Source organism: Apodemus sylvaticus, chromosome 1 (assembly GCF_947179515.1).
Source record: "Apodemus sylvaticus chromosome 1, mApoSyl1.1, whole genome shotgun sequence".
NCBI classification, from domain to species: Eukaryota; Metazoa; Chordata; class Mammalia; order Rodentia; family Muridae; genus Apodemus; species Apodemus sylvaticus.
The window spans coordinates 19,598,775-19,626,200 of record NC_067472.1 but is presented as its reverse complement, the minus strand read 5'-3'; the positions used below and the strand labels follow the sequence as shown (position 1 = coordinate 19,626,200).

The 27,426-nt window shown below is 47.4% G+C and overlaps 3 protein-coding genes across 3 annotated transcripts in view; 2 read left to right on the top strand and 1 right to left on the bottom strand.

The window, feature by feature from the left end:
* The window catches only part of Mms19 (MMS19 homolog, cytosolic iron-sulfur assembly component), a 173,363-nt gene that overhangs the window by 103,190 nt on the left and 42,747 nt on the right, over positions 1-27,426 (bottom strand). The gene's annotated exons all lie outside the window — the stretch shown is intronic.
* Positions 449-27,426, top strand: Hoga1 (4-hydroxy-2-oxoglutarate aldolase 1). Its single transcript, XM_052185822.1, has 7 exons — positions 449-1,017; positions 15,558-15,686; positions 15,840-15,967; positions 16,827-16,961; positions 17,187-17,283; positions 19,732-19,865; positions 27,114-27,426. The coding sequence occupies exons 1-7, from the start codon at positions 825-827 to the stop codon at positions 27,261-27,263; spliced, it is 966 nt and encodes a 321-aa protein (XP_052041782.1). The 5' UTR covers positions 449-824; the 3' UTR covers positions 27,264-27,426.
* C1H10orf62 (chromosome 1 C10orf62 homolog) lies at positions 7,136-8,050 on the top strand. The gene has a single exon (XM_052185834.1). The coding sequence runs from the start codon at positions 7,136-7,138 to the stop codon at positions 8,048-8,050; it is 915 nt and encodes a 304-aa protein (XP_052041794.1).

Below are 27,426 nucleotides of genomic sequence, written 5' to 3'. Positions count from 1 at the left end.
CCTACTACGAGATGCCTGCAGCCAGTGTAGCAGGAACACCCCCAGATTCAACACAATAAAGAGCTGGCTTTGCTATTTGTGGTGTTTGTGTCTATTCGTGCTCCAAGCACGTAAGGACAAAGATTGGGTGCTAGAGTGAACTTGGGAACGAGGGGAGTCTCTTAGGTGTCCCTACACCGGCCTGGCCTACCATCCTGCTTTTCTCTCAGAATCCCTAGGGCTGCGATTGTGATATATTTCACTCTGTGGCATACTCTGCTCCCTCCCTATCTCCAAGACTGTTCCATGGAGCTGTGTGTCTGTGTGTGGCCAGCAGAGGGCTAACAACAACAGAAGCTTAGCAAGACAGGAGGAGTGGTTTTTCACAAGCGCTTCTGGAACAGCGAGTGGGTGGCTGCAGTGGGGTGGGGCCAAGCCGGATCAGCCAATCAGCTCCGTTCAACCAGCCTAGAAACGGAGGGTGTGCGTGTTGGGGTCGGGGCTGGGTGGCTCCTGGACTTGGGGCTGTGTGAAGAGGACCCTGTCAGAGACTGTTTTTAGGGTTGACACGCCAGGAGCCAGCTCTTTTTGAGGCCAGAATCTTAACGTTTCTCCAGCTGCTTCCCAGCAGGGAAGAAAGCCTGCCTGGATACTCCAGGCCCGACCCTGACCCTGGGACACCCTGTACAAAGCTGCACACTCCCATGCATGCCGTGCCCGCACGTTGTGGTGGGAACACAAATTTTTAACTGGGTATGTAGATCATTAACAGTGGGGGAAAAAAAGGAGTCCAAACTCAGTTCGCCTGTGGTCACAGACAGCTGGGCCTCAGACCTCCTGCAGAAATGCTGGGCCCCCAAATCTGGGCCTCCATGAGGCAGGGCCTGAGCAGGAGCTTGTCTAGGAATGTGAAGGGCAAGAAGGTAGACATCGCCGGCATCTACCCACCCGTGACCACCCCATTCACCGCCACCGCAGAAGTAGACTATGGGAAACTGGAAGAGAACCTCAACAGACTGGCCACCTTCCCCTTTCGAGGTAAGCCGGCAATTAGGAGCCAGATCCAGGAAGGGGAGTGGGCAAACTCTGGGACCTTGGACAGAGCCTCGCCTGCCTCTGTTTCCCCAGCTGGGACAGGCTAAGGTGCCTTCTTTGCTCCCAGGGTTATTGTAGTGAAAACATGGCGCTGTGTATGAGGGCCTCCTTGTCCACTAGGCCTGCTCCTGATGGGAGGCACTAGCTAGGAAGGGCGACCGGTTGTCAGCCTCCTTCCCCTGGAGCCCGCCTGGCAGAACTGCGTCTCCATGTGCTGGATCCTCTGAGCCACCTCTTGTTTTAACTTGGGTCCCCTCTCTGAGGCCACAGACCACATCCTATTTGTGAGATTCATCTGCCTCACAGCCACAGGTCCAGAAAAAGAAAGGTAGAAAAGGGCGGTCCCCTGCCCAGCTCCACCCCATCCCCCTCACCCAGGGCCATTCCTGGTCAGTACTGTCAATGACACCATCTTGTAGGTGGGAACGTGGGTTCCTAAAACGTGGTCACTGTCTGAAGCCACTCAGCAGACACATAGCTGAGCTGAGACTTGAACTGCTGATTAGAAGCCCTGTTCTGCCCACTGGTTCTAACACCTCCATCTAAGTTGTGGGATCCATTTAAGACTATCCCTACAAATCCCTACAAATCCCTATCGTTTGGTGGGAACCAGTTTTGAGAACATCCTTGCTCCGACTGAGAAAGTACAGGGTAGCAGCTAGGACAGTGGATTCTGGTTTCCAATCTCAGCTCTGCCTGTGGTCTTATTCTGTGGGATACTCTAACCCTGTTTCCTCATATGACAGGCGGAAGTGATAGTGCTCTTACTGTGGGGTAGCCAGAAGAAGAATCTGGAAGAATGGGAGGAGAAAGCATGGTATAAATTCTATAGTGCTATATATTGGGAGGTACAAACCCTTGGGGTGATCATTATTAAAAGTACACGTGGCATTTGTGAAGTCTCAAACCCTGGAAGTATCTAACATACCAAAGCGGACCTTGGCTGCCAAGGTCTCCCAGCATCCCTCAATCCCTACCTCTTACAGGGTATGACTAGCGTACCCCACCCTGTAGTGCCCCCTCCCTGAATCTCCAGCCCAGGGTCTGGGCTGCCCTATCGCAGAGGCTCTTCCCTGTATAGTGCAGCCATTTTGGTAACCCACCCTTTCTTTTACCTCTTGTCCCCTGTACCTGCTTCCTGTCCCTCACATCTTCCTTTCCCTCCCTGTTCTCCTCAGGGGATCAGGGTCACGTTCACTCTGGACTCTACCAGATGTTTCTGCCTCTGGCTATGTTTTCCCCTTTACCTACAATAAACTTTTCCCTCCACCACACCCAGGAGCAGTCACGTCCTTCCTTTTTATTTATTTATTTATTTGGTTTTTCGAGACAGGGTTTTTCTGTGTATCCCTGGCTGTTCTGAAACTCACTCTGTACTCCAGGCTGGCCTTGAATTTAGAAATCCGCCTATCTCTGCCTCCCAAGTGCTGGGATTAGAGGCGTGCACCGCCACGGCCTGCCTATTTTTATTTTTTCATTCAACACTGTAACAAAGCTGCTTTGTGCTTGGTGACAGTGACTACTGGCCCAGCTGAGCCTCCTTCATAGCTCAGTACCCAGATGATGTTTGTCAAGGGACTAGTGGTCTGTGGGTGCACATTCTGAGCACACAAGTCTGCCAGAACTTGCTTATGCCTGTCTGGAGGGAGATGAGGCTTGATTTCCTTTAAGCAAAGCATGATAATCTTAGCTTCAAATAGAACTCTCTGCTTCAGCCTAAGAGTCAAGGACACTTTAGTGTAGGGGCCAGAAAACTGGCTTTTGTATCCATTGTATTTCTGAAATCCTGCATCTAGGATTTCACAGAGATGTCCAGAATTGTCTTTGGACTTCCCCCCTTGTCTCTCTAACTCCTGCAACCAGCATCAGGGTGCCCTGGGCAGGTTTGTTGTTTGTTTTTTGGTAGAGGGAGGGATTTGGCTCTTGGGTTCCTGATGTCTGATTCCTCCATTCACCACATAGCAGGAGATTGGGGCTCTGGGAGGAAGAGCCCAATGTCTGGAGTTGGAAGACTCCTCTGTCTGGCTATTATAGCAACTGAGAAATCTCACTCCCTCTGTAATCCAGTTTCCTTACTTGAAAACCGGAGATAAGCCCTCAGGCTCTTAGCTATGTGGCTCAATATAATTCCCCCCAAGGTGATCGGCCATGCTGCTGGCACAGAGGACGAAGAGTCAAGGCTACTTTGTCACCGTTCTAGCACTTAGTCAAACACTGACGTTTCTCTTTCTGGAATAGACCTTGCATTCTAACACACTCGGGAGAATGTAGAGACAGTTGCCAAATGCTACTGCTACTTTGTATCCATGTGGGTAACAAGCCCTCCAAAGAAGAGCTAGGAGCCTGCCCTTCATGCTTCAGGGAACACAGAGAATATTCTTGAAGGCTTAGTCTGAAGCTGTGGAGTTGTTTGGTTTGGTTTGATTTTTTGAGACAGGGTTTCTCTGTGTAGTCCTGGTGGTCCTGGAATTCTCTGTAGATCTAGAGATCTCGAACTCAGAGATCCCTGCCTCTGCATCCTGAGTGCTGGTAAAGTATTGCTAATTTGTGCTGATTGTTTAAAGGAACAGTATTCTTTTAAAATAAAAGGGGGCAAGATGGCACATTGGGTAATGGCTCCTGCTGTCAAGCAATGAGTTAAGTCCAATCGTCTATATAAAGCAGAAGGGGAGAACTAGCTTCTGCTAGTCATCCTCTGACCTCCATGCTCATGCTATGACATGTATCTCTCCCCTCCCCCCAAATAAATAAATGCAAAAGACTTTTTTGGGGGACAGATTAGCTAATACTTTATCAAATGTATTTTTTAAAAAACCCACAATAATAAAAGGAACATGCAAAACCTTTAGCCTCTGTTTATAGAAAATACATGTCAGTTCTGGATCACAATAGTTCCATTGAACTACAAAAAAAAATCATGGAAGAATTTAAAAGCTATGCAGTGGCTGCTTTTAGTGTCAGCTACAACAAACCAGCCCTCCATTAGCTATTTTGGAAAGTGAAAGTGGGCCCTTATTTGTGGATAAGGGATGTCTCCAGTAGTTAAGAAAATTATAAACTATGCAAAAGGTTGTCAATCTTATACAGAAGCAGCTCTTTGAAACAAAAAAGCAGTCAATGGTGTCAGCTCTTCTGTTCTCCTATCTTATGCAGGATGCAGACTTGATGTTGTGCCCAGTTATAAAAATGGACCTTGAGTAAAAGTTTCTATAATCTTCAGCTTTAAAAAAATTTTAAGTAAGGGACTGGAGAGATGGCTCATCAGTTAAGAGCACTGACTGCTCTTCCAAAGGTCCTGAGTTCAATTCCCAGCAACCACATGGTGGCTCACAACCATCTATAATGAGATCTGATGCCCTCTTCTGGTGTGTCTGAAGACAGTGACAGCTTACATACATAATAAATAAATACATGAATAAATACTTAAAAATTTAAGTAAAATAAAATTTATAACCAAATACGGTGTGCCTAAATCAGACTCGAGCAATGACAGTATCGATAAGGAAGGGGGAAATCTCATGGGGTTCCATCCTCTAGACAGAGAATGATAGTTAACTACTGACTACCAAGAGAGGGAGAATGAGCATCTCCCAAGATGAACCTCTAGTTAGCTTTCCAGTGCAAAGTGGCCAGCCTTGAAGTCATGTACACATGGACTCTGTGGGTTGTATTTGTGTTATGCACATGGTTATATGCATATCTGCATACATATGTACGGAGATATGCATATATATGTATATATATGTGCACATATGTGTAACAATAAAGAAAAAGAGATCGTCAATCTGAGAAGGAGGGAGGGGAGAGACATGGAAAACATTAGAGGGAGTAAATGGAAGAGGAAAGTGATGTAATTATAAGTGTTTTAATAAAAATAAAACTCGTAGCAAGTCATAAGCAAGGTCCAGAGGGAAGGGTTGTCCAGGAAGGCCACTGGCCCTGGACTTACACCTGTCAATAGCCTCAGAGGTGGACTTTGAGTTGTTATTTCCAGTGAGGTCAGTAGACAATCGCAGGGCTATTTCAGCAAGGCTGGAGAGGTGAGGTCCCCAAGGCCTTTCGCTGTGCCTTACTCCTTCCCCACACAGAATGGACCATGGAAAGAGAAAAAAAATTGTGTACATAAAAAGTATTAGTTGGTTTAAAAAAGTATTTCTTTCTTTCCTTCTTTCTTTTTTCTTTTCTTTTTCTTTCTTTCTTTTTTTTTTTTTTTTTTTTTGGTTTTTCGAGACAGGGTTTCTCTGTATAGCCTTGGCTGTCCTGGAACTCACTCTGTAGACCAGGCTGGCCTCGAACTCAGAAATCCACCTGCCTCTGCCTCCCAAGTGCTGGGATTAAAGGAAAAAATATTTCAAATAACAGTTTTTGTGAGGCAGGTAAGAGGTTGAGACAGAGACTTTCTACATAGTCCCGACTGTCCTGGAACTCACTCTGTAGACTCAGCTGGCCTTGAACCCACAGGGATCTGCCTACCCTTGCCTTCTGAGTGCTGGGATTAAAGGTGTGTGCCACCACATCTGGCAACCACTTTTAAAGAATATTTTCTTTTTAATTTTGTCTAGGTGTGTGTCTGCATATGGGCGTGAGCGTGTGAATACAAGCACCAGATAAGGCCAGAGTGCCAGATCCACTGGAGCTAGAGTTGCAGAGAACTGATCCACCTGACTTGAGTGCTGGCAACTGAACTCAGGTCCTCTAGAAGAACAGCAAGTTCTCTGGACCTATCTTTGCAGCCTCTCAGATAACTTTTTTTTTTTTTTTCAGCCAGCAGGGTGGTGACAATGTCTTTAATTCAGCACTTGAGAGGCAGAGTTAGGTGGGTCTCTATGAGTTTGAGGCTATGAGTTTGAGGCTAGCCTGGTCTACAGAGTGAGTTCCAGGACAACCAAGGCTACATAGAGAAAATATCTAGAAAAACAACAAAAAAATATTTATGTATGTGACCTCTCTGCATGTATGCCTGCATGTCAGAAGATAACAGAGCCCATATTAGGTAAATTGTGAGTTGCTATATGGTTGCTGGGAATTGAACTTAAGACTTCTGTAACTGCTCTTAACTGCCTATTTTTCCAGTTACAAAGCTTCTCCAAGGAACCTTTGGCATTTTCTAAGCATGCTACTTGCCTTGAGGGCAACAGTAGCACAGGCCTGTTTCTAACCCCACATACATAGGAGTTCAAGATTGGACAGGTATCAGTGGCAAGCCTGGCTAAGGCGGCCACGGCTCAAAACTTTGTCATGTTTACCAGGGGACAAATCCTGTATCTGCAGGCTGTCACTCAGGCAAAATGTACCCTGGAATGGCCCTGAAGCTGTGCTGCCTGCTCTGCCTGCTCTGCCTAGTCTTTGTTCTCAATTGTGACCTCATATCGTTCCGTATGAGCCCCTTCCTGGTATGAGCCCCTTCCTGGACCCTCTCCCTTCGGACTCTTCCCTGAAATAGAGCTAGGGATATTGTGCTGACAACAGAGATGGATCTGGGTATTGAGTACAACAGTTATTGATCAGGGATGGATGCCAGTCCAAATGAGTGGTCCCAGTTCGTCATGGCCAAACTGACTCAGTAGCCTCTATCCTGTGGGGGCCACTAGATCAGGACCGGGAACAAGGGAAACCAAAGACTGGAAATTAAGCAGGACAGACAGCAGAATGCACTGGACGTGGGAGGCAGAAGAGTTAAATGATTCTATCTTTCTTTCTACGGAGGGCAGGAGACAAGACCTGATCCTTACACAAGGCTTGCCAAACTAGGTCTGACTGATAGGGGTGGGGGTGGGGGCCTGGCCTCACCCCACCCCCCACCTGCCTTCCTCACAATGGGGCTCATTGCTGAGGTGTCAGAGGGCATCCTAGGGAGGGGGAGGCAGGGGCCTGCCTGCCAGACACCTGCAGGGCTCCGGCCCCTTCAAGCATGAACCTTACCATCTGGGCTCCGGTACCTCCAGTGTGCTCTTAGCTCCGTGTGAGGCCGAGGGCCCTGGAGGACTTCTTGGAGTTCCTCCAGCAACCATCATGCAAGGTGGTGCTGGGGACCGCCCTCTTGCTTGGGAGCGGAGGCCTCATGCTGTGGGCTCAGAGGAGGAAGAGGAAGGCAACCTTAGAGAAGACAGAAGACAAGCCTCCGGAGTCCCACAGAGTGAATGACAGCTGGATCAAATCTCACTTCAGCCGCCTGTCCGAGGAGAGGTTGCCCACCTACCGCTACGTCAGCAACAATGGGCACCCACTTGAAAGCAGGCATGGAGAAGCCAATACCACCCTCCACGTGGATACCCTCACCACCAAACATGGCGAGAGGGGGGCAGCTCTGCACCGAGATTCCTTTGCCAGCAAACAGAAGATATCTGGGAGCTCAGTAAGCAAAGAGGTGCAGAGGGAGTCAGGGAAGTCCCCGTCCATGGAGGATGACACCTGGGCAGCTGTGGCAGCTTGCACGAAGGAGATTGATGCCAAGGGGCACCACGTGGCCAACTCCATGCTGCAGCGCTCCTCGGCTTACCACCGTACGGGCCATGCAGAATCCAGGAACATCAGCCCGGAAGAGCTGAAGGCTCTGGAGGAGGTGGAAATAAAACTGAAAGGGAATTTCCTAACTCACCGGGAAACCGCTGTAGCTGGTGCCAACCAATCGCACACCGTCTACAGCCAGAGTCGCCATGGTAACCAAAGCCACCATTCCCATCCAAGCCACCAGAGCAACCAGAGCCATCCTGTTTACTCCAGCCACCAGGGTCATCATCCAAGTCACTTGAGCCACCAGGGTTATCCAAGTTACTCAAGTCACCAGAGTCATCCGGGCCACTCAAGCCACCAGGGTCATCCCGGCCTCTCAAGCCACCCGAGTCATCTGAGCCACTCAAACCACCAGGGTCATCCAGGTCACTCAAGTCATCAGAGTCACCAGGGTCAGCCAGGTCACTCAAGCCATCAGAGCCATAGTCTGCCCAACCGCAGAAACCAAGTCTATGACTCTTGAAGCCACTCAACCATGTGTCCCTTCCCCCCCAGCAGGGCTGGCCCTTATGCACAGGCCTGTTTTCTCGTCTATGGGGAAACCTACGCGGTCAGGGTGAGAGACTGCCAACCAAATCCCTGCTTCTTCTGGCCCCAGCAGAGGTCATGAGGGAGGGACGAAAGGACGCAGCTCCAACAGCCCGAGAGCCCTGAAGACCCACGAGAGAAGACATGAGGCAGATTACAGGAGCAACCACAAGCCCCACACTGACTCCACATGCCTGAATGGAGCCAATAAAGCCCTGCATGCCCTCACTCTGTGTCCAGGGGCTCTGTAGCCAACTGAATTCTAGGCAGGGTTGGACGAGAGGGTGTGTCCCCAGCAGTTCTGTAAGTGGGCCTTGGCTGGGGGGCCTTTTCATTGTATCAGACTTAGGACCAGAACAGTCTCCCCCTGGTCTGGGATGCTAGGGATAGGGTACTGCTAGAGGCCTCAATCCCATCTGCCTATTGTTGCTAAGGAGTCGGACCCAGCCAGATGCTTGGGAAGAGGGACCAGAGACAGGCTTTCGGCAGAGCGTAAGCCAGCCAGGTGAGACTTTAGGCCCCTTTCTCTTGGTGCCATCTCAAGTCTCCAGGGTCCACGGGGATCCATGTGCCCACAGCTGGACACCTGTATGAGACATATCTGGGGCATGTCACCATTGCTTGACTTGTGACTGTGGCTACTATAGATGCTGCCAATATTTGGACTACCACTTCTGCTCATGGTTTTATTTTTGAAACTGTGTGGTTCAGGCTGTCTTGGAACTCATTGTGTAAACCAGGCTAGCCTTGAACTCACAAAGATATGCCTGCCTCTGCCTCCTGAGCGCCCTGCTGTGATGTGTTGAAGTAGATGCTTTGTGTTAAGCCACAGCCATAGGAATGTATTCTCTGTTAGAAGGTCCCTGAGGTTCAGAGGTATACCGCCTCCTGGATGACTTAGTAAGAGATTTTAGATCCAGCTTGCCCCACAGTCCCATGGTCTCCTGACCTCTGCTCAGAGCTGTCTCCCCATCCTCTTCCACTCTGCCTCTCAGCCAATCCCTGACATCCCCACAAACCCTGCTTCCTGTGTCCTCCCACCAGCCTGGCATTCTTCCTGTGTCTGCCTCCTGGGCTTCAAGGAGTAAGACGTGACCCCCTACTTCCCAGTCAAGCAGCCACCTCTGAGATTCTTTGGACAGGTCCCCGAGTCACTGCCGAGTCACTGCTGACTTCCAAGTAAATCTTTGACATAGATCTGAATCTGTGACAAATTTGCCAGGGAGGTTACCAGTCGGTGGGTGGCCCCAGACAATAGGCAAATTCATAAACACCTTAAATGTGGTCAGTTGGTTTTTATGGAATTCAGATGGGAAGTAGTCTTATTTTCTGGACATCCCTAGTGTGAATCTGTATGGATTAAATTTTAAATTTACTGTTGGCGTATGACACGTATGTGTAGAGATCAGAGAGGGTGGCTCTATGGAGTCATTTTCCACCTTTGTGTGGGTTCCAGGGTTTAACTCAGGGTTAGCAGCTTTTATCAAGGTGGCAATAGTCTTTTAACCACTGAACCTCTGCCCCAAATGTACATGAATTTTTATTTACATTATTTTTCAGCAGAATAAATATGAACTCAGGAAAACTGAGAAAGAATTCCTCCAAGTGAGAGGGGTTCCATGAAAGGAACGCCCTTTAATTGCATATTTTAAGTATTTCCTAGAAGTTTGAAGTGAGGAGTCGGAAACCGGTGGATCTCTGGGCTTTCTGGCCCGCTGCCGTAACTTAGTGTGTTCCAGGCTAGGGAAAGACTGTCTCAGAAAACAGGACAGACAGAAACAACAATTGAGATTGTCTTCTGGCTGCCACATGGCCACACATAGATGCCTACACCCCACCAGCCCACATGTGTACACACGTGCACCTGTACATACACAGCCACCCACAGACACATATATACTTTATTTGAAAAAAAACTAGGGTCAATCACAGAGGAAAGTATATGGAGGCTGAAAACATGCATAAAAAAGCAAGAGAGTGGTGAAATCTGACATCTGAAATAGACTAAACGTACAAACATAAGACTGGAGATATAGTTCCACGCTAGTAGAACCTCTGGTAACTGTGTTTGAGGTCACGGGTCTGTTCCTCTGCCCAGAAAAAAACAAAGGAACATGTATTTGGGATATCTTAAATCACATTCTCAAAGACTTACATAAAATTTCAAATTAACTCACAATTTTGGATTTTTTTTTTTTTTAAAGTTTCAGCCAGGCACAGTGGTGCACAAATGCAATCTCAGTACATCAAAAATGAAGAGGCAGGAGTGTCCGGAGGTCATGGTCGCCCTCAGCTCTATAGTTTGAGGCCAGCCCAAGCAACAAGAGACTCTGTGTCAGAAAAACAAAAATGAAAATATTTCAAGTTGATTAAGTGTTCATCTAGCAGCCATGTTCATTCTCGGTTCTGCTGGTTGCGCCATAAAGAAGATCCTTATTGCGCATTTGGTATTCTGCATATCCCATTTGTCCTCAAAATGCAAAGCTGAAACACTTGTCGACAAAACGAATACATGTCTAAGTTTTACTGCAGTCCTGTTGTAAGCAAAATGGTCCAGAGGCAGGGCACTCAAATAGACTCTTGGTGAAGACATTTTATTAGGGAAAAAAAAGAAAAGACAATCAGATGACTTCAGTTAAGGCTAAACACAAAAGGCAGCTAAACAGCCAGCAGACCCTGTCCTGAGTCAGCTGGGAAGTGGCTGGCTTCCCAGTTCCAGGCCTGATTCCATTAAAGTTCATTGGGAAATTGCTTAGGCATTCTGTCAAGCATTTCCCCCCCAGAGGGTGGTTATAAATTAGATCATGTTTAAAAAAAATTACTGCCTCAGGCCTGCAGGTTTATGATGGTTATTTTTGTTTGCTTGCTTATTTTGGGGAGACAAGGTTTTCCTTTGTAGTCCTGGCTGTAGATCAGGCTAGCCTCCAGTTCAGATATTGGATGATTACTTTATACAGCAAATTATCAACACCCACCTCAGAGAGTCTGTATTGGACATCATGAGCAGGGCTGCTGCCCCTAACTGAATGATTCCAAGCCAAGCAAGAAGAGCACACAGCAGGGCGGCAGGATACTGTGGGCTACAGGGCCCAGGGGACAGGGATTTGAGATACTTAACAGCTCTTGGAGTTTTGAGGTGTCTTTGCTGGTGTTGAAACAAAGTCATACTGTGAACAACTGTGCTGAGGCAGGAGAATGGCAGTGTGTTGTAGATGGGAGAGAACCCTGACAGATTTGCTCCTGTGGTTCTTAGGAATCTAAGGAGGTCCTCACACAAACCAAGCAAGTGGTCTCTAAGACACTCCCTCCCTCCCCCCTCCCCCCCCCCACAGACATACACACCCGTCTTGATGGACAGGGGATATTAAGAGATGGGTAAAGGTTAGAGAGAAAGCAGAAGAGTGGCTATAAAACTCAGAGCGGAGGACTTTGGAGTCTGTCTGCTGTCTCTTCATGTTCTGTAGAAGCCAGGGCGAAAATGCTTGTCTGATCCCTTGGCGTGGTTGAAGGGCTCCAAGCACCTCTTCACATGTGAGCATACAACAGGGAACATGATAAAGAACTGGGAAGGGAAGCTCAGAGGAGAAAGGGTCCAAGCCAAGAGACCTATACAAGGGCCCCTGGGTGATACTTTAGAGGAGGGAAGCCATGTTGAAACACCTGAGAGGCCATAGCAGTAACCAAGGTTACCTCTTCTAGGAGACACTGTCTCCTGTTGGCCACGGTAAGTCACCAGGTCTCCTGTGCATCCCCAGCTCTGCTCAGCTGCAGCCTCACCCACTTGAGCAGCTAGGCCCATTGAGAGAGGCTCCCCCTGCTCAGCGGAGACAGGAGGTGAGAGGTGAGGGCTTAGCCACACTCCTGCTTTAAGGTTAACTTTCTTCTAACTCCAAAGGTCTTGTATACCTAATGCCCATCATTCCGAAGGCTCTGGTATAAGTACTTTACAAAGACTAACTCATTTTAACTTCCCTATTTGAGAGAAATACCGATGTCTTTGTTTTTAGGTTAAGGAAGCTAAGGTTTAGTTAAGCCATTTTCTCTTTTTTTTAAAAAACTTTAACTTTTACATATTTGTGTATGTGTGTCTGTCCTGCACACGAGTCATGTGTGTGTGTGTGTGTGTGTCTGTCTGTCTGTCTGTCTGCCTGCCTGCCTGTGTCTGTCTGTGGGGACTGGAGAGGGCACTGGATTCCTAGAGCTGGAGTCACAGGCAGTTATGTACTGCCCACTTAAGACCTGAAAACTGGCCGGGCAGTGGTGGCGCAGGCCTGTAATCCCAGCACTTGGGAGGCAGAGGCAGGTGGATTTCTGAGTTCGAGGCCAGCCTGGTCTACAAAGTGAGTTCCAGGACAACCAGGACTACACAGAGAAATCCTGTCTCGAAAAACCAAAAAAAAAAAAAAAAAAAAAAAAAAGACCTGAAAACTGGGGCTGGAGAGATGGCTCAGCGGTTAAGAGCACTGACTTCTCTTCAGAAGGTCCTGAGTTCAAATCCCAGCAACCACATGGTGGCTCACAACCATCTGTAATGAGATCAGACTCCCTCTTCTGGAGTGTCTGAAGACAGCTACAGTGTACTTACATATAATAAATAAATCTTTAAAAAAAAAAAAAAAAGACCTGAAAACTGGCCGGGCGTGGTGGCACACGCCTTTGATCCCAGCACTTGGGAGACAGAGGCAGGCGGATTTCTGAGTTCGAGGCCAGCCTGGTCTACAGAGTGAGTTCCAGGGCAGCCAGGGCTACACAGAGAAACCCTGTCTCTAAAACAAACAAACAAAAAACCCAAAAACAAAACAACAACAACAAAAACAAAACAACAAAAACAAAAGACCTGAAAACTGAATTATTCAGGTTCTCAAGAAGAACAGCAAGTGTTCTTAACTACCGAACTGTGTGTCCAACCTGCTCCCTTTCCCCTCTTTCCTTGGAAATTATAATTTTGAGATATAAGATCTCTCTGTGTGCCCTCAGTTGGTGAAAGGGCCACCCCGAGCGCTGGTCGTGGTTTTCCGGACTGAGTTCCAGCCACGCTACCTGCTCTGCTTTTCCTCTCCCTGTAGGTCCTTTGTTCTGAGCCTCTCCAGATTGAAGCAAATGCGCCGGGCCTGCGTGGGATGTGTGGCCAGAGTGAAGGAGGGGCTTTTTTTGCAGGTCCCAGACATCAAAGTACTTTCCTGGACATTTTCCTAGCTGAGCTTTTAAACCAACTCTGTAAGGCCCCAGGTTTAGGTCTAGTCCCAGATTCCAGAGACAGGGGGCTGAGAGCAGAAGACTGCCACAGGAGACTGCCTCCCAGGGCATCACATCCTCCTGTCCTGCCTTGGGATCTACCTATGGAACCCAGGGGTTTCTGGAACTGTCTACCAGAGGAACAGTGACTCGGGAGTGACAGTGGCCAGGTTTGGGGCCATAGTAAAAGCCTGTCACTGCTCGAAGCAGCAGATAGACAGCTATGGCAACTAAACAGAGCTGACAAGATCTCGGTCTTGACATAGTTGAGGACTGGTCCTGTGTTGGCTAATGGGAGCCCTCACCAGGACAGGCAGCTTCTTCAAAGGGGTGGGACCCTGGGAGGAAACAGCAAAATAAGAGGTTCTCCCTTCCCAGGCTTGAGGAACAGTTCTCAGGACATGACCTAGCTGAAGCCAAATCCTTTTAGTTTCAACGTGATTCCTTGTGGTATTACAAAGGAAAAGAAAAGGCTGCTGGCAGCTCTCTCAGTGGCGCCTAAGGCCTCAGTAAACACGGGAAAGGTGTGTGACATGAAGCTGTGTGGTCATCACGCTGAGTTCCCCACAGGTTGGCTTGCAGGAACACACTTCCTGTCCATCTCAGGGCAGGGAACTTTCTCCGGGGCAGCAACTTTGCTTCTTCCTCTGACTGCTGGGACTCTGACACTCCACTTGCTGGCTTATTTGATTTTGTGGAAGGACATTGTTTTAGTTACCTTTCCTAACACTGATAAAAATACCCTGACTGAATGAAAAAAGAGGAAGGAGGAGAAGGAAGAGAAGGAAGGAAAGAAGGAAGAAAAGGAAAGGAAAGGAGAGGTAATGGAAGAGGAGAAAGCTTACTGTGGATAAAAGGGAGAGCAAAGCCAGAGGTAGGGACATCTGGAGAGTCTGAGTGGACAGACCCCTGAGTCATGTGAGGAGAACCGAGAGTAGCCAAGAAGGAGAAGAATAAGAGGGGTGGGCAGGCAAAGGGCTGGACTTTGACTGTAAAGGGAAGAGCCACTCAGCCCCTAGGCTGAAGAGGTGGGGTAGAGGGATGCGCCAGCCATCCCGAGACAAATGGAGACTGAGGGATGCTGGGAGAAGCTGACAACCAGGTCTGCTTTTGTTGGTTAAATAGGCATCTCAGCCACTGTTGGAGGAAAGCAATTTAAGGGAGGAAGGGTTTCTTTTGGCTCAGTGTATAAGGTTCAACTGCATCTTGGAGGGTAAACATCACAAAAGCAGGAGCTTGAAGCAGGGGGGTCGCGTTGCACCCACATCAAAAAGCAGAGAGCAATGACTTTTCTCAGTTCATTTTCTCCTCTTTATTCCATCCAGAATCCTAACCTAGGGAATGGTGCTACCCACAGTGGGCTGGTTAGCCCTCTCCAAATAGCCTAATCAAAACAATCCCTCATACGCATGCCTAGAAACCTGTCTTCTGGGTGATTCTAGATCTCACCAGACTGACAATTGAGATTAGCCATCCCAGGCACGGAGAAGAGGAAAAAGGGGGGGAAAGTAAATGGAAAAACACAAGAGGAAGTGATTCTGCTAACACTCATTTCTCTCGGGTTCTGCCAAGGGTATCAGTTCTGCTTGGCTTTCAAAGAAACGAAAACGTTGACACCTGAAAGTGATATATGTCAGAAATCTCTCAACCAAATGGTTGAGAGGATAAACAGGAGGGTAGACCATTTCTCTGAGGTAAAATCTTATTCGTGGTATTTATATAATAATTTTTATACATTTATTGCAAGTGTAGAAAGACGGGGAGAAAGCAATAAACATGCCGGGCAGTGGTGGCACATGCCTGTAATCCCAGCACTGTGGGAGGCAGAGGCAGGTGGATTTCTGAGTTCGAGGCCAGCCTGGTCTATAGAGTGAGTTCCAGGACAACCAGGTCTATAGAGAGAAACTCTGTCTCGGAAAAAAAAAAAAGAGCAATAAACACTTGAGTTGGGGCAGAAAGCCCAAGTGGAAGGTAACGAGGGGCTTTGTCATGGGTGCTGCAAGGTATGTTATGGACTATTCTTTCTGGCGTAATTAAAATGTTTCACTTAAACTGCTGTGCATCTGTAAGAACCCTCTGTTTATGACCTGACAGGGATGGGACAGGGTGTGGTGGGAAAGTGGCCCTGGGCACTATTCAATATCAGCATCCTGATATTCTTGAAATGGTCGGGATGGGTGCGCTGCACTGACGGGACTGTGTTGCAGGCTTTGTGGTCCAGGGCTCTACTGGAGAGTTTCCGTTCCTGACCAGCCTCGAACGCCTGGAGGTGGTGAGCCGCGTGCGCCAGGCCATACCCAAGGACAAGCTCCTGATAGCCGGCTCTGGCTGCGAGTGTGAGGACACGAAGCCTTGGGACCTGGGGTTGCGGGGCTGTGGGGGCGGAGTCCAGGCTCCTTGGCCCTGGGGTTGGGGTCTGTCGAATTTTGCCTCTGCTGGGGTGCACTGAGGCCTGCTTTGCTTCCCTTCTCCCGTCTCCCTCACTGCAGCCACACAAGCCACGGTAGAGATGACTGTCAGCATGGCTCAGGTGGGCGCTGATGTCGCCATGGTGGTGACCCCTTGTTACTATCGCGGCCGCATGAGCAGCGCTGCGCTCATTCAACACTACACCAAGGTAGGTGGAGCGGTGGGCGTGGACTGGAGGTCAGGGACCAAGAGATTGACAGAGCCGGAGGCGGGGCCTAAGGAGAAGCTAGCAATGAAGAGCATAGGTTGTGTTAATAGCCACTCTAGGACATTGGCACGAAGCCATCATGTACCAACTGTGTGACAGTAGAGCACTTACCTAACCTCTCTCTACCAGATTCCTTTCCTTGATAAGAGGGAGAATAGGAGCTGGAGAGATGGCTCCGTGGTTAGGAGTGCATAATGCTCCTACAGAGGACCTAACTTCAATACCCAGCACCCAAGTCGGGTGGCTTGCAACCATACACGACAACTCCAGCTCCAGAAGACCGACCTGTGACCTTTGAGGGCACCAGCACTCGCGTGCATATACTCATGATTAAAAATAGTAAAATAACGCCGGGCAATGGTGGCGCACGCCTTTAATCCCAGCACTTGTGAGGCAGAGGCAGGTGGATTTCTGAGTTTGAGGCCAGCCTGGTCTACAGAGTGAGTTCCAGGACAGCCAGGGCTTCACAGAGAAACCCTGTCTCAAAAAAAAAAAAAAAAAAAAACCACCAAAATTAATAATAATAATAATATCCTTTTAAAAAAACAGGGAGAATAATGGCATTCACCCGTGTGCTTCTTTAGTGTTACATGAGTTCTGCAGCATACATAGCTTCCAGCTGTGCCTGATGTGCAGACAACACTCAGAAACTTGCTACCCGCCATTGCTACCCGAACTTCAGGAAGCAGACCTGCCACACAGCCCTGCCGCAGTGAGCCAGTCCAGGGCTGTAAGGCTGGGCCTGCAGCCCTTCAGACCCAGGCAACTGCCTTCTCCTCCTTTTCCTCTGGGCCCACAGGTTGCTGATCTTTCTCCAATCCCTGTAGTGCTGTACAGTGTCCCAGCCAACACAGGGCTAGAGCTGCCTGTGGATGCCGTGGTTGCATTGTCTCAGCACCCGAATATCATTGGCTTGAAGGACAGCGGTGGAGATGTGAGTGACTGCAGCTCCCAGACCGGGACCTCCTTCCCTTTCATCTGGTCCCAGCCTGGCAGCTTCTAACCCAGAGCAGCTCTGAGACCTGCGTCAGTCCCCAGGCTCGGCCTGTCGGCTGGGCGCCCTGAGGCATCATCCCTTTGGGTATTTTGACAGCACGTGCCCAGCCCATCCAGGCTGGCAGGTCTGGGCTGAGCTCTCACACCACATTGACTTCTGCAGGTGACCAGGATTGGGCTGATTGTTCACAAGACCAGCAAGCAGGATTTCCAGGTGCTGGCTGGGTCAGTTGGCTTCCTCCTGGCCAGCTACGCTGTGGGTAAGCATCCTGCCGTTCTCCAACCACCCTGACCAACCAAGACATCTGGGTCTGCAGGAAATAGTTGTCTCAACTCTGGGTGCTTAGGCTCGACCCTTTCGGGTGTGTGTGTGAGGACAGTGCTGGCCTGTAGGGATGCCTGCAGTTTGGTAAGGTCCCAATTCCATGCTTAGCTGACAAAATTAACTCCTCTAATGTCACCCTGTAAATCATTCTCAGAGCAGAGGTCTGGGGCCTCCGTTCTAGGCCAGGAGTCCGCTTTCCTCTGCCTCTCTCCATGGGACAGAATGAACTGTCAGACTTGGGGGTTGGGATGGGACTTCTGGCTGTCTGATCAGACTCTCTTCCATCCAGCCTCTTAGCAATGCCACCAAGGCCAGCTGCTATTGTTTGTTTTAGCCTTTGGGTTCAAGTGGGATTCAGCCCAGGTGGGTAGGGGGGAGGGACAGACACATCAGGGTCCTGAGACTGGAGAATTTTCAGCACTGGGAGACAACAGTGGTTTCCCTTACCTCTAGGCTCTGCAGACTGATCAGACTGATCTTTGGTCAAGGTTCTTATGCATTTCCCTTTACCACCCTACAGCCTCTAAAGTGGGATGGGGCGGGCACAGGCTCTGGAGGGGGGGGGCACCTGAGTTGGGGTCTCAACCATGCTGTTTGTTCTCTTACGACACTAGCCCTCACTGCCCTTGCCCTGTCACCCTAAATATGAAAGTGGTCTGGTGAGGGTTAGAAGGCCGGTTCCATCTGACACGGTACCCAGCACATAAGTATTTTTTCATTTGTTTTTTGAGATAGGTCTCTCTATGTAATCCTAGAACTTGCTATGTTGCCCAGGCTGGCCTTTGGATTCACAGAGATCCACCTGCCTCTGCTTCCTGAGTGCTGGAATCAATGGTGTGTACCACCATGCCTGTCTATGAGTCTATGAGTGTCTTTTGTTTTTAAATAAGTTCGCTTTCATTAACTTTTTTTTTTTTTTTTGGTTTTTTGGATTTGGATTTTTTGTGACAGGGTTTCTCTGTGTAGCCCTGGCTGTCCTGGAACTCACTCTGTAGACCAGGCTGGCCTCGAACTCAGAAATCCGCCTGCCTCTGCCTCCCAGAGTACTGGGATTAAAGGTGTGTGCCACCACCGCCTGGCTTGCTCTCATTAAATTTTTAAAGATTTTTTTTTTTGTCCAGACAGGGTTTCTCTGTGTAGCCCTGGCTGTCCTCCAGGCTGGACTCTCTCTATAGGCCAGGCTAGCCTTGAACTCAGAGATCCACTGCTACTGCCTCTCAAGTGCTGGGATTAAAGGCATGCACCACCACCACATGAGTTTAAAATTGTATCTTAGTTATGTTGCATGCATGTGTATGTATGCGGGTATCCGTGCTTGATGGCATGTATGTGAAAGTCAAAAGACAACTTTGAGAAGATGTTTCTTTCCTACTGCTGAAGTCCTGAGGATTGAGCTTGGGTCATCAGGCTTAATTTATAAGCATCTCTTACCCACAGACCCTCCCTGGCCCCAGAGTGGTATCTTACAACTAGCAGAAGTATGGGCCCATTCCAAACTGCCTTCCTTCCAGTCTTGAGCAACTATCTTAGGGTTACTCTTAACTCATCATAGGAGCACAATCAAAGGCTGGTTTTCACATCACGTGTTGCAAGATATTTCCTATCCATTCACATTGAGTCAGTGAGAGGCCAGTGATTGGAGGGGAGAGAGGAGGAGCTAAGGGGAGTGAGGGGCGGAGAGAGAGAGGGAGGCTTGGTGGACCACAGGAGCAAGTGGAGCAGAGAGGGAGATGCGGATATCCAGACGGCTTCAGACATATTTCTGGTGTTTTGGAGAGGTTAGAAATATTGGGATAGATGTTATCATTGTAAATCTGGCATTATGTAATTGGGAGTTTTGTATACATAAATATATTTGGTTAACTATTCAAGTTTAAGAGTCACACTTTACCGGATACTTGGAAGGTGTGATGCAGAGGCCTGGCGGGCCAGACTTTTATAATTATTTCCCACTACAATCACAAAGCAAAGGGGAGGAAATGCCCAAGCAAAGGCAAAAGTGACCTCATGTCCAGAGCACTCTCCTCCTCCCTACCAGTTAACCAAAGGAGTGAGATTTCAGAACTCCAGTTCCTAGTTCCTCAACCTAAAGTGTCAAGATCCTATTGGGGGAACATTGTGGATGGGAGATAGGGGAAGGCTGTCCTGCAGGCTGTGTTCCCTGCCCTGTGGCTGATTCTGAATAGCAGCTGGCATGCAGACTTCTCACTTTGAACACACAGGAGTCTTTGCCTCTGGAAATTCATATTCCAGATGCACAGAAAATGTTCAAAGATTATAGAAATCTACATTTCCCCAAATGAAATGGTATAGGGCCCAGGGCTTCGGATTCTGGGTGGCACGTGGCCCTCCCTGATGGATGATCTATGTCTCCTTTCGACAGGAGCTGTTGGGGGCATATGTGGCCTGGCCAATGTCTTGGGGGCCCAGGTGTGCCAGCTGGAGAGACTCTGCCTCACAGGACAGTGGGAAGCTGCCCAGGAACTGCAGCATCGCCTCATTGAGCCCAACACTGCGGTGAGCTTCCAGGCTCTACTGGCACGGGGTCCCTGTTCAAAGCTTCCCTCTCAGAAAGTCCGTGTAAAGAATGTCCCAGTGTGGCAACCCCCACAGCCTTCCCCAGGAAACCCTGATCACAGAGAGAGTGAGCTCTGTCCGTTCTCAGGCTTTGGAATTCATTGGCGTTTCCACGTAGGCCAGTTAAATGTCCAACCCTTTTCATTTTGCACATCCAGGCAGTCTTTGCTTCTGAATACGCATTGAAACAAGTGTCCCGAGGGGTGGCAGCATCAGTAACTCTGGCCTTGTACCTAGAGAGTCAAAGCCTAAAGGCAGCACAGCCATTACAAGGTACCGATGCCAAAAGTCAGAGTGGCTGGCAGGGGAGACCTGGAGATATTTTGATTTTCCAGGAAAGCTGTCAGAGTAAGGCACTGTATAGTTCAGACCTCGTGCTCTAGTTCTTTTGGGAGTGGGTCAGGGAGGAGTTAGCAGAGAATGCTGATCAAGATCTAAGCTATTTTGAAATCTGAAACAAACTGAAAAAAATGCATATTCTTCATTTTTTTATAATTAATCAGTCAAATTTATATATCAATAAATTTTCAATTCACAAGATGCCCACCCAATAATTTCAGAGCCAACTGATGTTTCAAGCTGCCCACCTAGATTAGACAAGTTATCCCAATTCTATCCTTTATGATATTTATCGCTACCCGTGACTATGGAAGCCATGTAGAATCTGAACCATCTTCCTCTTCCTTCACCTTCCTTCCTCTGTCTGTCTCTCAAACTCATAGCCCTGCCTCCCTTTCCCCTGTTCAATCACAGGCTTCTTGTTGTTTTAATATTTAAATTGACTGGACAGGGGCATTTTCTTATTTTGTTTGAAATGGAGGCTCACTGTGTTGCCCAGGATGGATTTGGATTCGTTGGCTCTTGAGATCCTCCTGCCTCAGCCTAATGTGAGTGTGTGCGCATCCACCAGCATGCATGTTGTGCGGTCTGACTTCGGCTCTTTTGAGAGCGGGGCAGTGACGTGTGGCCAAGGACACTGAGCTTCTTCTCACGCATTTGCTTGTCACATCCTTTAACTCAGAAATCTGTTTCTGTCCTGAGCCTGCTTTCTTTCTTCTTTCTGGGGCTGGAAATCGTACGCTAGCTTCTGCTAGCAGTTGATTTTCCAGGAAAGCTGTCAGAGTAAGGCACTGTACAGTTCAGACATGCGCAGTTTCCCGCTCTAGCCCTGCCCTGTCTGTCTCCTCACCTTTTTCTTTTTCTTTTCTTTTCTTTTTTTTTTTTTACAAGGATTTTTTTCCTTTAATATAAAAAAGTGTAACTACAGCAGTCCAATGTACAAATACAAAAAAAGTTATCATACTAAAAAAAATGTACCATAATACTGTACATATAAAAACTGTTCAACAAGAATGATTTAAATATATCTGTTCTTCTCTGGATCTGGAAGACACAAACTTAAAGTTCTGCAACTGCATTATTGCTGAGAGCATGTGCCTGGGAACACTGTGTTTCCCTCTCCCGACTCATCCCAGCTCCACCTTCAGAGTCCCCTGAGTTTGGATCATGAGCCAACAGCATCCCTGAAGATAACCAGAGCCAAATGTTTACTCAATGGAAGTCATTATTCAGCAAGTTGCTGCTTACCATAAACTATGAAAACCAAAGCTTTAAGCCCAAGATTAGATCCAGACAGAGGTCTTCCCATCCCCTGATTTGCTACTAATACTGCTTTTGTTGGACCCAGATTTGGACCCCACCTTGGCCTTCTTTTCCCATCCTCACCTTTTTCTAAGTGGATGTTTTTCTTAATTGTTAAATTTTGAAGAGCTACACACTAGTCCTTTTTTGGATACGTGTTTACAAATACTTTCCCCTAGTCTTTAGCTTGTCTTTTTCATTTTCTTTACATGCTTTTAGTCGATCAAATTTTAAATTTTAAATTTAAATTTTGAAAAAAGTGAGATTTTGATGAAGTCAATTTTCTTTCTTGAATCATACTATTAATGTCAAGCCTAAGAAGTCTTTGTTCAGCTCTCCTTGCTAAATATATTATTCTCCTACAAGTTTTATAGTTACATTGTAAAAAGTTTGTGACCCATTTTGAGTTAATTTTTGTGTAAAGCCTGAAGCTTTGCCAAGGTTCCTTTTTTTTTTTTTTTTTTTTTTTTTTTTTGCCTGTGAATATCCAGGGCCTCCAAAAAGCTTTCTTTCCTCCATTGAACTGCCTCTCTGCCTTTGTCAATAACCAGTGGGGCAGATTTGTGAGAGTCTAGTTCTGGGCTCTCTGCTCTCTCCATTGACCTGTGTGTCTGTGGCGCCCCTGGGCTGCAGCCTGGACTGTCAGCTGCAGGGGACAGGGCTCAAATGACTTTCAACAGGCCGCTTCTGTCTGGTGTTTTCTTCCTCAATATTGCTTTAGGTAATTGACTCACTTGTCTTTCTATATTAATTTTAGAATAATCTCATCTATATCTACAAAAAAAAACCTCTTTCTAGGAATTACTAATCTGTAGACCAGTCTGGGAAGGCAGTGCCCTGTGTTCTTGTCTGATCCTTACACACGCCCCTTTCTCTAGTTACTGGAATCTTTTTTTTTTTTTTTTTTTGGTTTTTTGGATTTGGTTTTTTCAAGACAGGGTTTCTCTGTATAGCCCTGGCTGTCCTGAAGCTCACTCTGTAGACCAGGCTGGCCTCAAACTCAGAAATCCACCTGCCTCTGCCTCCCAAGTGCTGGGATTACAGGTGAGTGCCACCAATTCTATAAGTAGTTTGAAAACATATACCTATGTCTCAGTATGTAGCCTTGGCTTGCCTGATACTCACAGAAATCTGCCTGTTTCTGCTTTCCAAGTTCTGGGATTAAAGGCATACATCACCACATCCAACTACTTCATGTTTGGGGGCGGGGTCAGGCAAGAGAAATTGTATTTTAATTTCACTATCTGTTTATTCATTACTACTATTCTAGTACTTAGAAACATGACTCTGTGTGTGTGTGTGTATGTGTCTGTGTGCATGGACACACACGCGCAGTCATGGGTGTGGCATGTATGATGATGGTGAAACCCAGGGCTTCAAGCATGCTAGGAAATTTGCCATATCACTTTCCCAGCCCTATAGCTGATTTTTAAATATCTTAATCTCCTGTAATTTTGCTGAACTCATTCAGTAGTTCCAGAAGGCGTTTCTTGTCATTTTTAGATTCTTTGGGATGGTCTACATAGACTTCATACCATCTACACATAGACTTCATACCATCTACACATAGACTTCATACCATCTACACATAGACATCATACCATCTACACATAGACATCATACCATCTACACATAGACTTCATACCATCTACACATAGACTTCATACCATCTACACATAGATGTCATATTGCTTACACATAGGCACTGTATCATGTATACAAAGGGATCCTATCTACAAAGAGATGTCGTATGGTCTACATATAGACGTCATATCATCTACACGTATGAAGAATTAATTGTATTTGCCTTGACTTGTCTCATTGATTTGCTTTTCTTACCTTTCTGCACTGACCAGGACTTTCTGTGCTAGCATGAATAAAATTCCTGGTCCCTGATCTCAAAGAGAAAGCACTCAGCCTTTCACAAGTATAACACTTGGTCTGGGTTCTTGTAGATGCTTATTATAAAAGAAACTACTGCTCTCTGTTCCTCAGTTTCTTTGAATTTTTGTTTGTTTGTTTGTTTGTGTTTATTTGTTTTTGTTTTTCGAGACAGGGTTTCTCTGTGTAGCCCTGGCTGTCCTGGAACTCACTCTGTAGATCAGGCTGACCTCGAACTCAGAAATCCTCCTGCCTCTGTCTCCCAAGTGCTGGGATTAAAGGCCCGCGCCACCACTGCCCCAACTGCTAACCACTTTTCAAATACTAACACAGATGAGCATTCCTGAGACAAACCTCATTTATTCAGAGTATGTATCTATTTTGATATATTGCTGAGATTTAATTTACTAATATTTTGCTAAGAATTTTATGTCTCTATTCATGAGGAATAATGGTCTATTTTTTCCTCTTTTCCTCTCTCCCTCCTCCCCTCCTGTATCCTCTCCCTCCTCCCCTCCTGTATCCTCTCCCTCCTCCCCTTGCTCCTCCCCTCCCTCCTTCCTCCAATTCCTTCTTCCTCCACTGAGTCTAGTTTAACTTCATCAAATGAACTAGGTGTTCCTTGCTTTTCTGTTTCCTGGCAGAAATGATGTAGAATTGATATTAAATCTTCAAACATCTTGTAACATTCTCTAGTTGAAACCATATAGCTATGGGGATTTATTGTGTTCTTTGGACTACCGATATAGATGGTTGTAAGTCCACCATGTGGGTGCTGGGAACTGAATTCAGGACCTCTTGGAGAAGCAGCCAGTGTTCTAAACTGCAGAACCTTTATTTTGAATCTTTTTATTATTATTGCGGTGGCACCTGCATGCCCTGCCACACATGTGAATCTCTTTGTAGGGTTGAATCTCTTCCTCTACCTTTATATGGATCCCAGGGATCAAACTCAGGGCATGAGGCCTGCCTGGCAGTGCTTTACCCCCTGAGCCAAGTCCCCAGCTCCTGCTGGGAATGTTATTAGTTGTGCCCACTGGCGTTTTATGAACCAAGGGACTCATCACTGTGATGTGCCTAAGGGCTTGTCATCCCTGGTTGATCTTCCATTTTTCAATCTATCTTTCAGAGTTTTCGTTTTTGTTTTTGTTTGTTTGTTTGTTTGTTTGTTTTTTGAGAGTGGGTCTCTGTGTAGCTCTGGCTGGCCTGTAACTCACTCTGTAGACCAGGCTGGCCTGCAACTCACAGACATCCACTTGCCTCTGCCTCCCAAGTGCTAGGATTGAAGACATCTATCCTACACCCAGAACAGATTTGTCTGCCTGTTTTCCGTAATGTCCAGAGTGTTCATCTGTGGCCATCGGAAAGTATGAACACAAATGTCTCTATCTTCTTAACCGTGAAAGTTTAAGTAATTTCCCAGGTTGTGACCCCCTCCCACCCTGAACATTCATAGTTGAAAATAATACATAACAAATAGGATATATAAAACCGAGGGCATAGCTGGGCGGTGGTGGCGCACGCCTGTAATCCCAGCACTCTGGGAGGCAGAGGCAGGTGGATTTCTGAGTTTGAGGCCAGCCTAGTCTACAGAGTAAGTTCCAGGACTGCCAGGGCTATAGAGAGAAACCTAGTCTCGAAAAAACCAAAATCCAAAAAACAAAAACAAAATAAAACCGAGGGCATTACTTACTTTAGGTTTAAATATCTGATACATACTTAAGAATTTATTATCATTTTACTTTTCTGGCTTTAATGGGAATAAACTCATTAACATTTTTCCCCTAAATCTGTTTCTAGAAACAAAATCAAATCAACAAACTAAACATTGCCCAGGCTGCCCTTGAACCTTGTCTGTAGCCCAGGCAGGCCAGGAGGTTATGAGTGTCCTGCCCCAGCTGCCTGAGTTGCTGGCATGGTGGCCCTGGGCCCCTGGGCCCACCTTACCTTGATTTATTTTTGTTGTATAAATTTTTCATCAGAGGCAAGTATTCCAGCTTGCTATACACTACACAGTGGCTGACTCTTTGTAGCAAGATGTGGGTGAACTCTATGTCTTCTTCCTAGCTTGGGTCCTCTCCTCAGATTTAGAGGAAAGACAACTGAGAGAAAAAGCAGGCCTTTTCCTGGATGCAGAGCTTCTCCAGGAAGTGACTGTCAGTCGGTTCTAAGAACTTGTAGAAATAAAGCCTTCCAGCTGATCTAGGCCCTGGACACTCTGACTATTCCATGTGAGAGAAGGGCCCCACACCTGCATCCTGCCAGGACAGGAGGAGGTGGTGTCTTCTCATCTGATGTTAGAGTCCTCTCTATGGTGAGCATAGATACCATCTCACTCTACAGAGGAAGCAGAGTTCTCAGAGAGATGGGAAGTCCCGCTGCCATTAAAGCTCTCTGAGGTCATCTCACCCTATCCTGTCCCACCCTTCAGGCTGTGCCCTCATGCGCCAGCCCTGGGCACACACTCAGGAATGCCTGGAACACCTTGTTGCTGCTGCCTGAGCTGTAGGCTCAGATACTCCAACAGCAGCCTGATGTCACCATACTGCCCTGTCCTTGTCCAAGGGGATGCCCCGTCTTCCCATCCAGCCAGCCTCCTGCCCCAGGCTATATTTAGGACTTTGCCACCCAAACCTTTCTCCAGGGCTGAGGAGGAAGCCCATGGGCTACCTTTGAAAATTTGTGGTAGAAACAAGGTTTTCTCCAGGTCTTTCGTGGTTCTATCTTTTTTGGGAGATTTTGCCACCTACAAAGCTTTGGGATTTTAAAACCCAGGCAATTAAGATATCATGGAGCCGGGCTGTGGTGGCCTACACCTTTAATCCCAGCACTTGAGAGGCAGAGGCAGGCGGATCTCTGAGTTTGAGGCCAGCCTGGTTTACAGAGTGAGTTCCAGGACAGTGCTACACAGAGAAACCCTGTCTCGGAAAAAACCAAAAAAAAAAAAAAAATCATGGGTACGAAGACATTTTTGCTGACGATGGCTGGCCTCTAGTGTAGTCTTTTAATCTTTATGAACCCCACGCCTCTAAAGCTTCCCTTCACCCCAAACGGAACTTTATTAAATAATGAGTTCTTTCCCAAATTTTGGGTCATCGAGGAGTCATTCCAATATTTCTGATCAGTTGCTGTAACAAAAGGAAAGAAGCTGGATGCCTCATTCAGTCTGTAAAATGCCCTTGTGGTTTTAGACAGTGACAGTAGCTGCCCGTGCCCCACTGTAATATGCAAGCCTTTAGTGACCATGTTGTTCAGCCCCTTTGTGTTTCTAGGGAAGAGAAGTTGCTTAGGTAATAAATCATATAGTTATACAACAAACCCCTCTATCCAATAATATATTGCTTTCTGTGAAAACACTTCTGCCTTCTTCTAGGCCTAGGTCTATCCCAGCATGAGGGCTGAATGCCTCTCTTCTTGTTGGAGAAGAGTTTCTCCTAAAACCTTACAGGGAATGTCTTTATTCAGTCCGAGTCTCTCCATACCCAACCAGCTTCCAGAGTCCAATCTGGACCCTCAGTGCACCCTGGACACCACTGATTAGAGTTTCTTACGGGAGGGTGGGAGATTTATGGAGCAACAGATGCCAAGGTCTAGGTAGGTGTGTGTGTCCATCCGAGGTGAGGGTGAGGGCTCCTGCAGTCTTGTCTAACAAGTGCTTCTTCTCAGGTGACCCGGCGCTTCGGAATACCAGGGCTGAAGAAAGCCATGGACTGGTTTGGCTATTATGGAGGTCCCTGCCGTGCCCCCTTGCAGGAGCTGGGCCCCAAGGAGGAGGAGGCACTGCGCTTGGATTTCAGCAACAACGGCTGGCTTTAATGACAAGCAGGAGACACCCAACCAGAGCAGTCTGGGACTCTTGTTCCCACAGCGTGAGGGGGAGCAGGCCATTAGGAATTAGGGCTCATTTTTTCTGTGTTCTCTTACTGTGAAGAGATACCATGACCATGGCAATTTTCATAAAAGAAAGTGTTTAATGGTG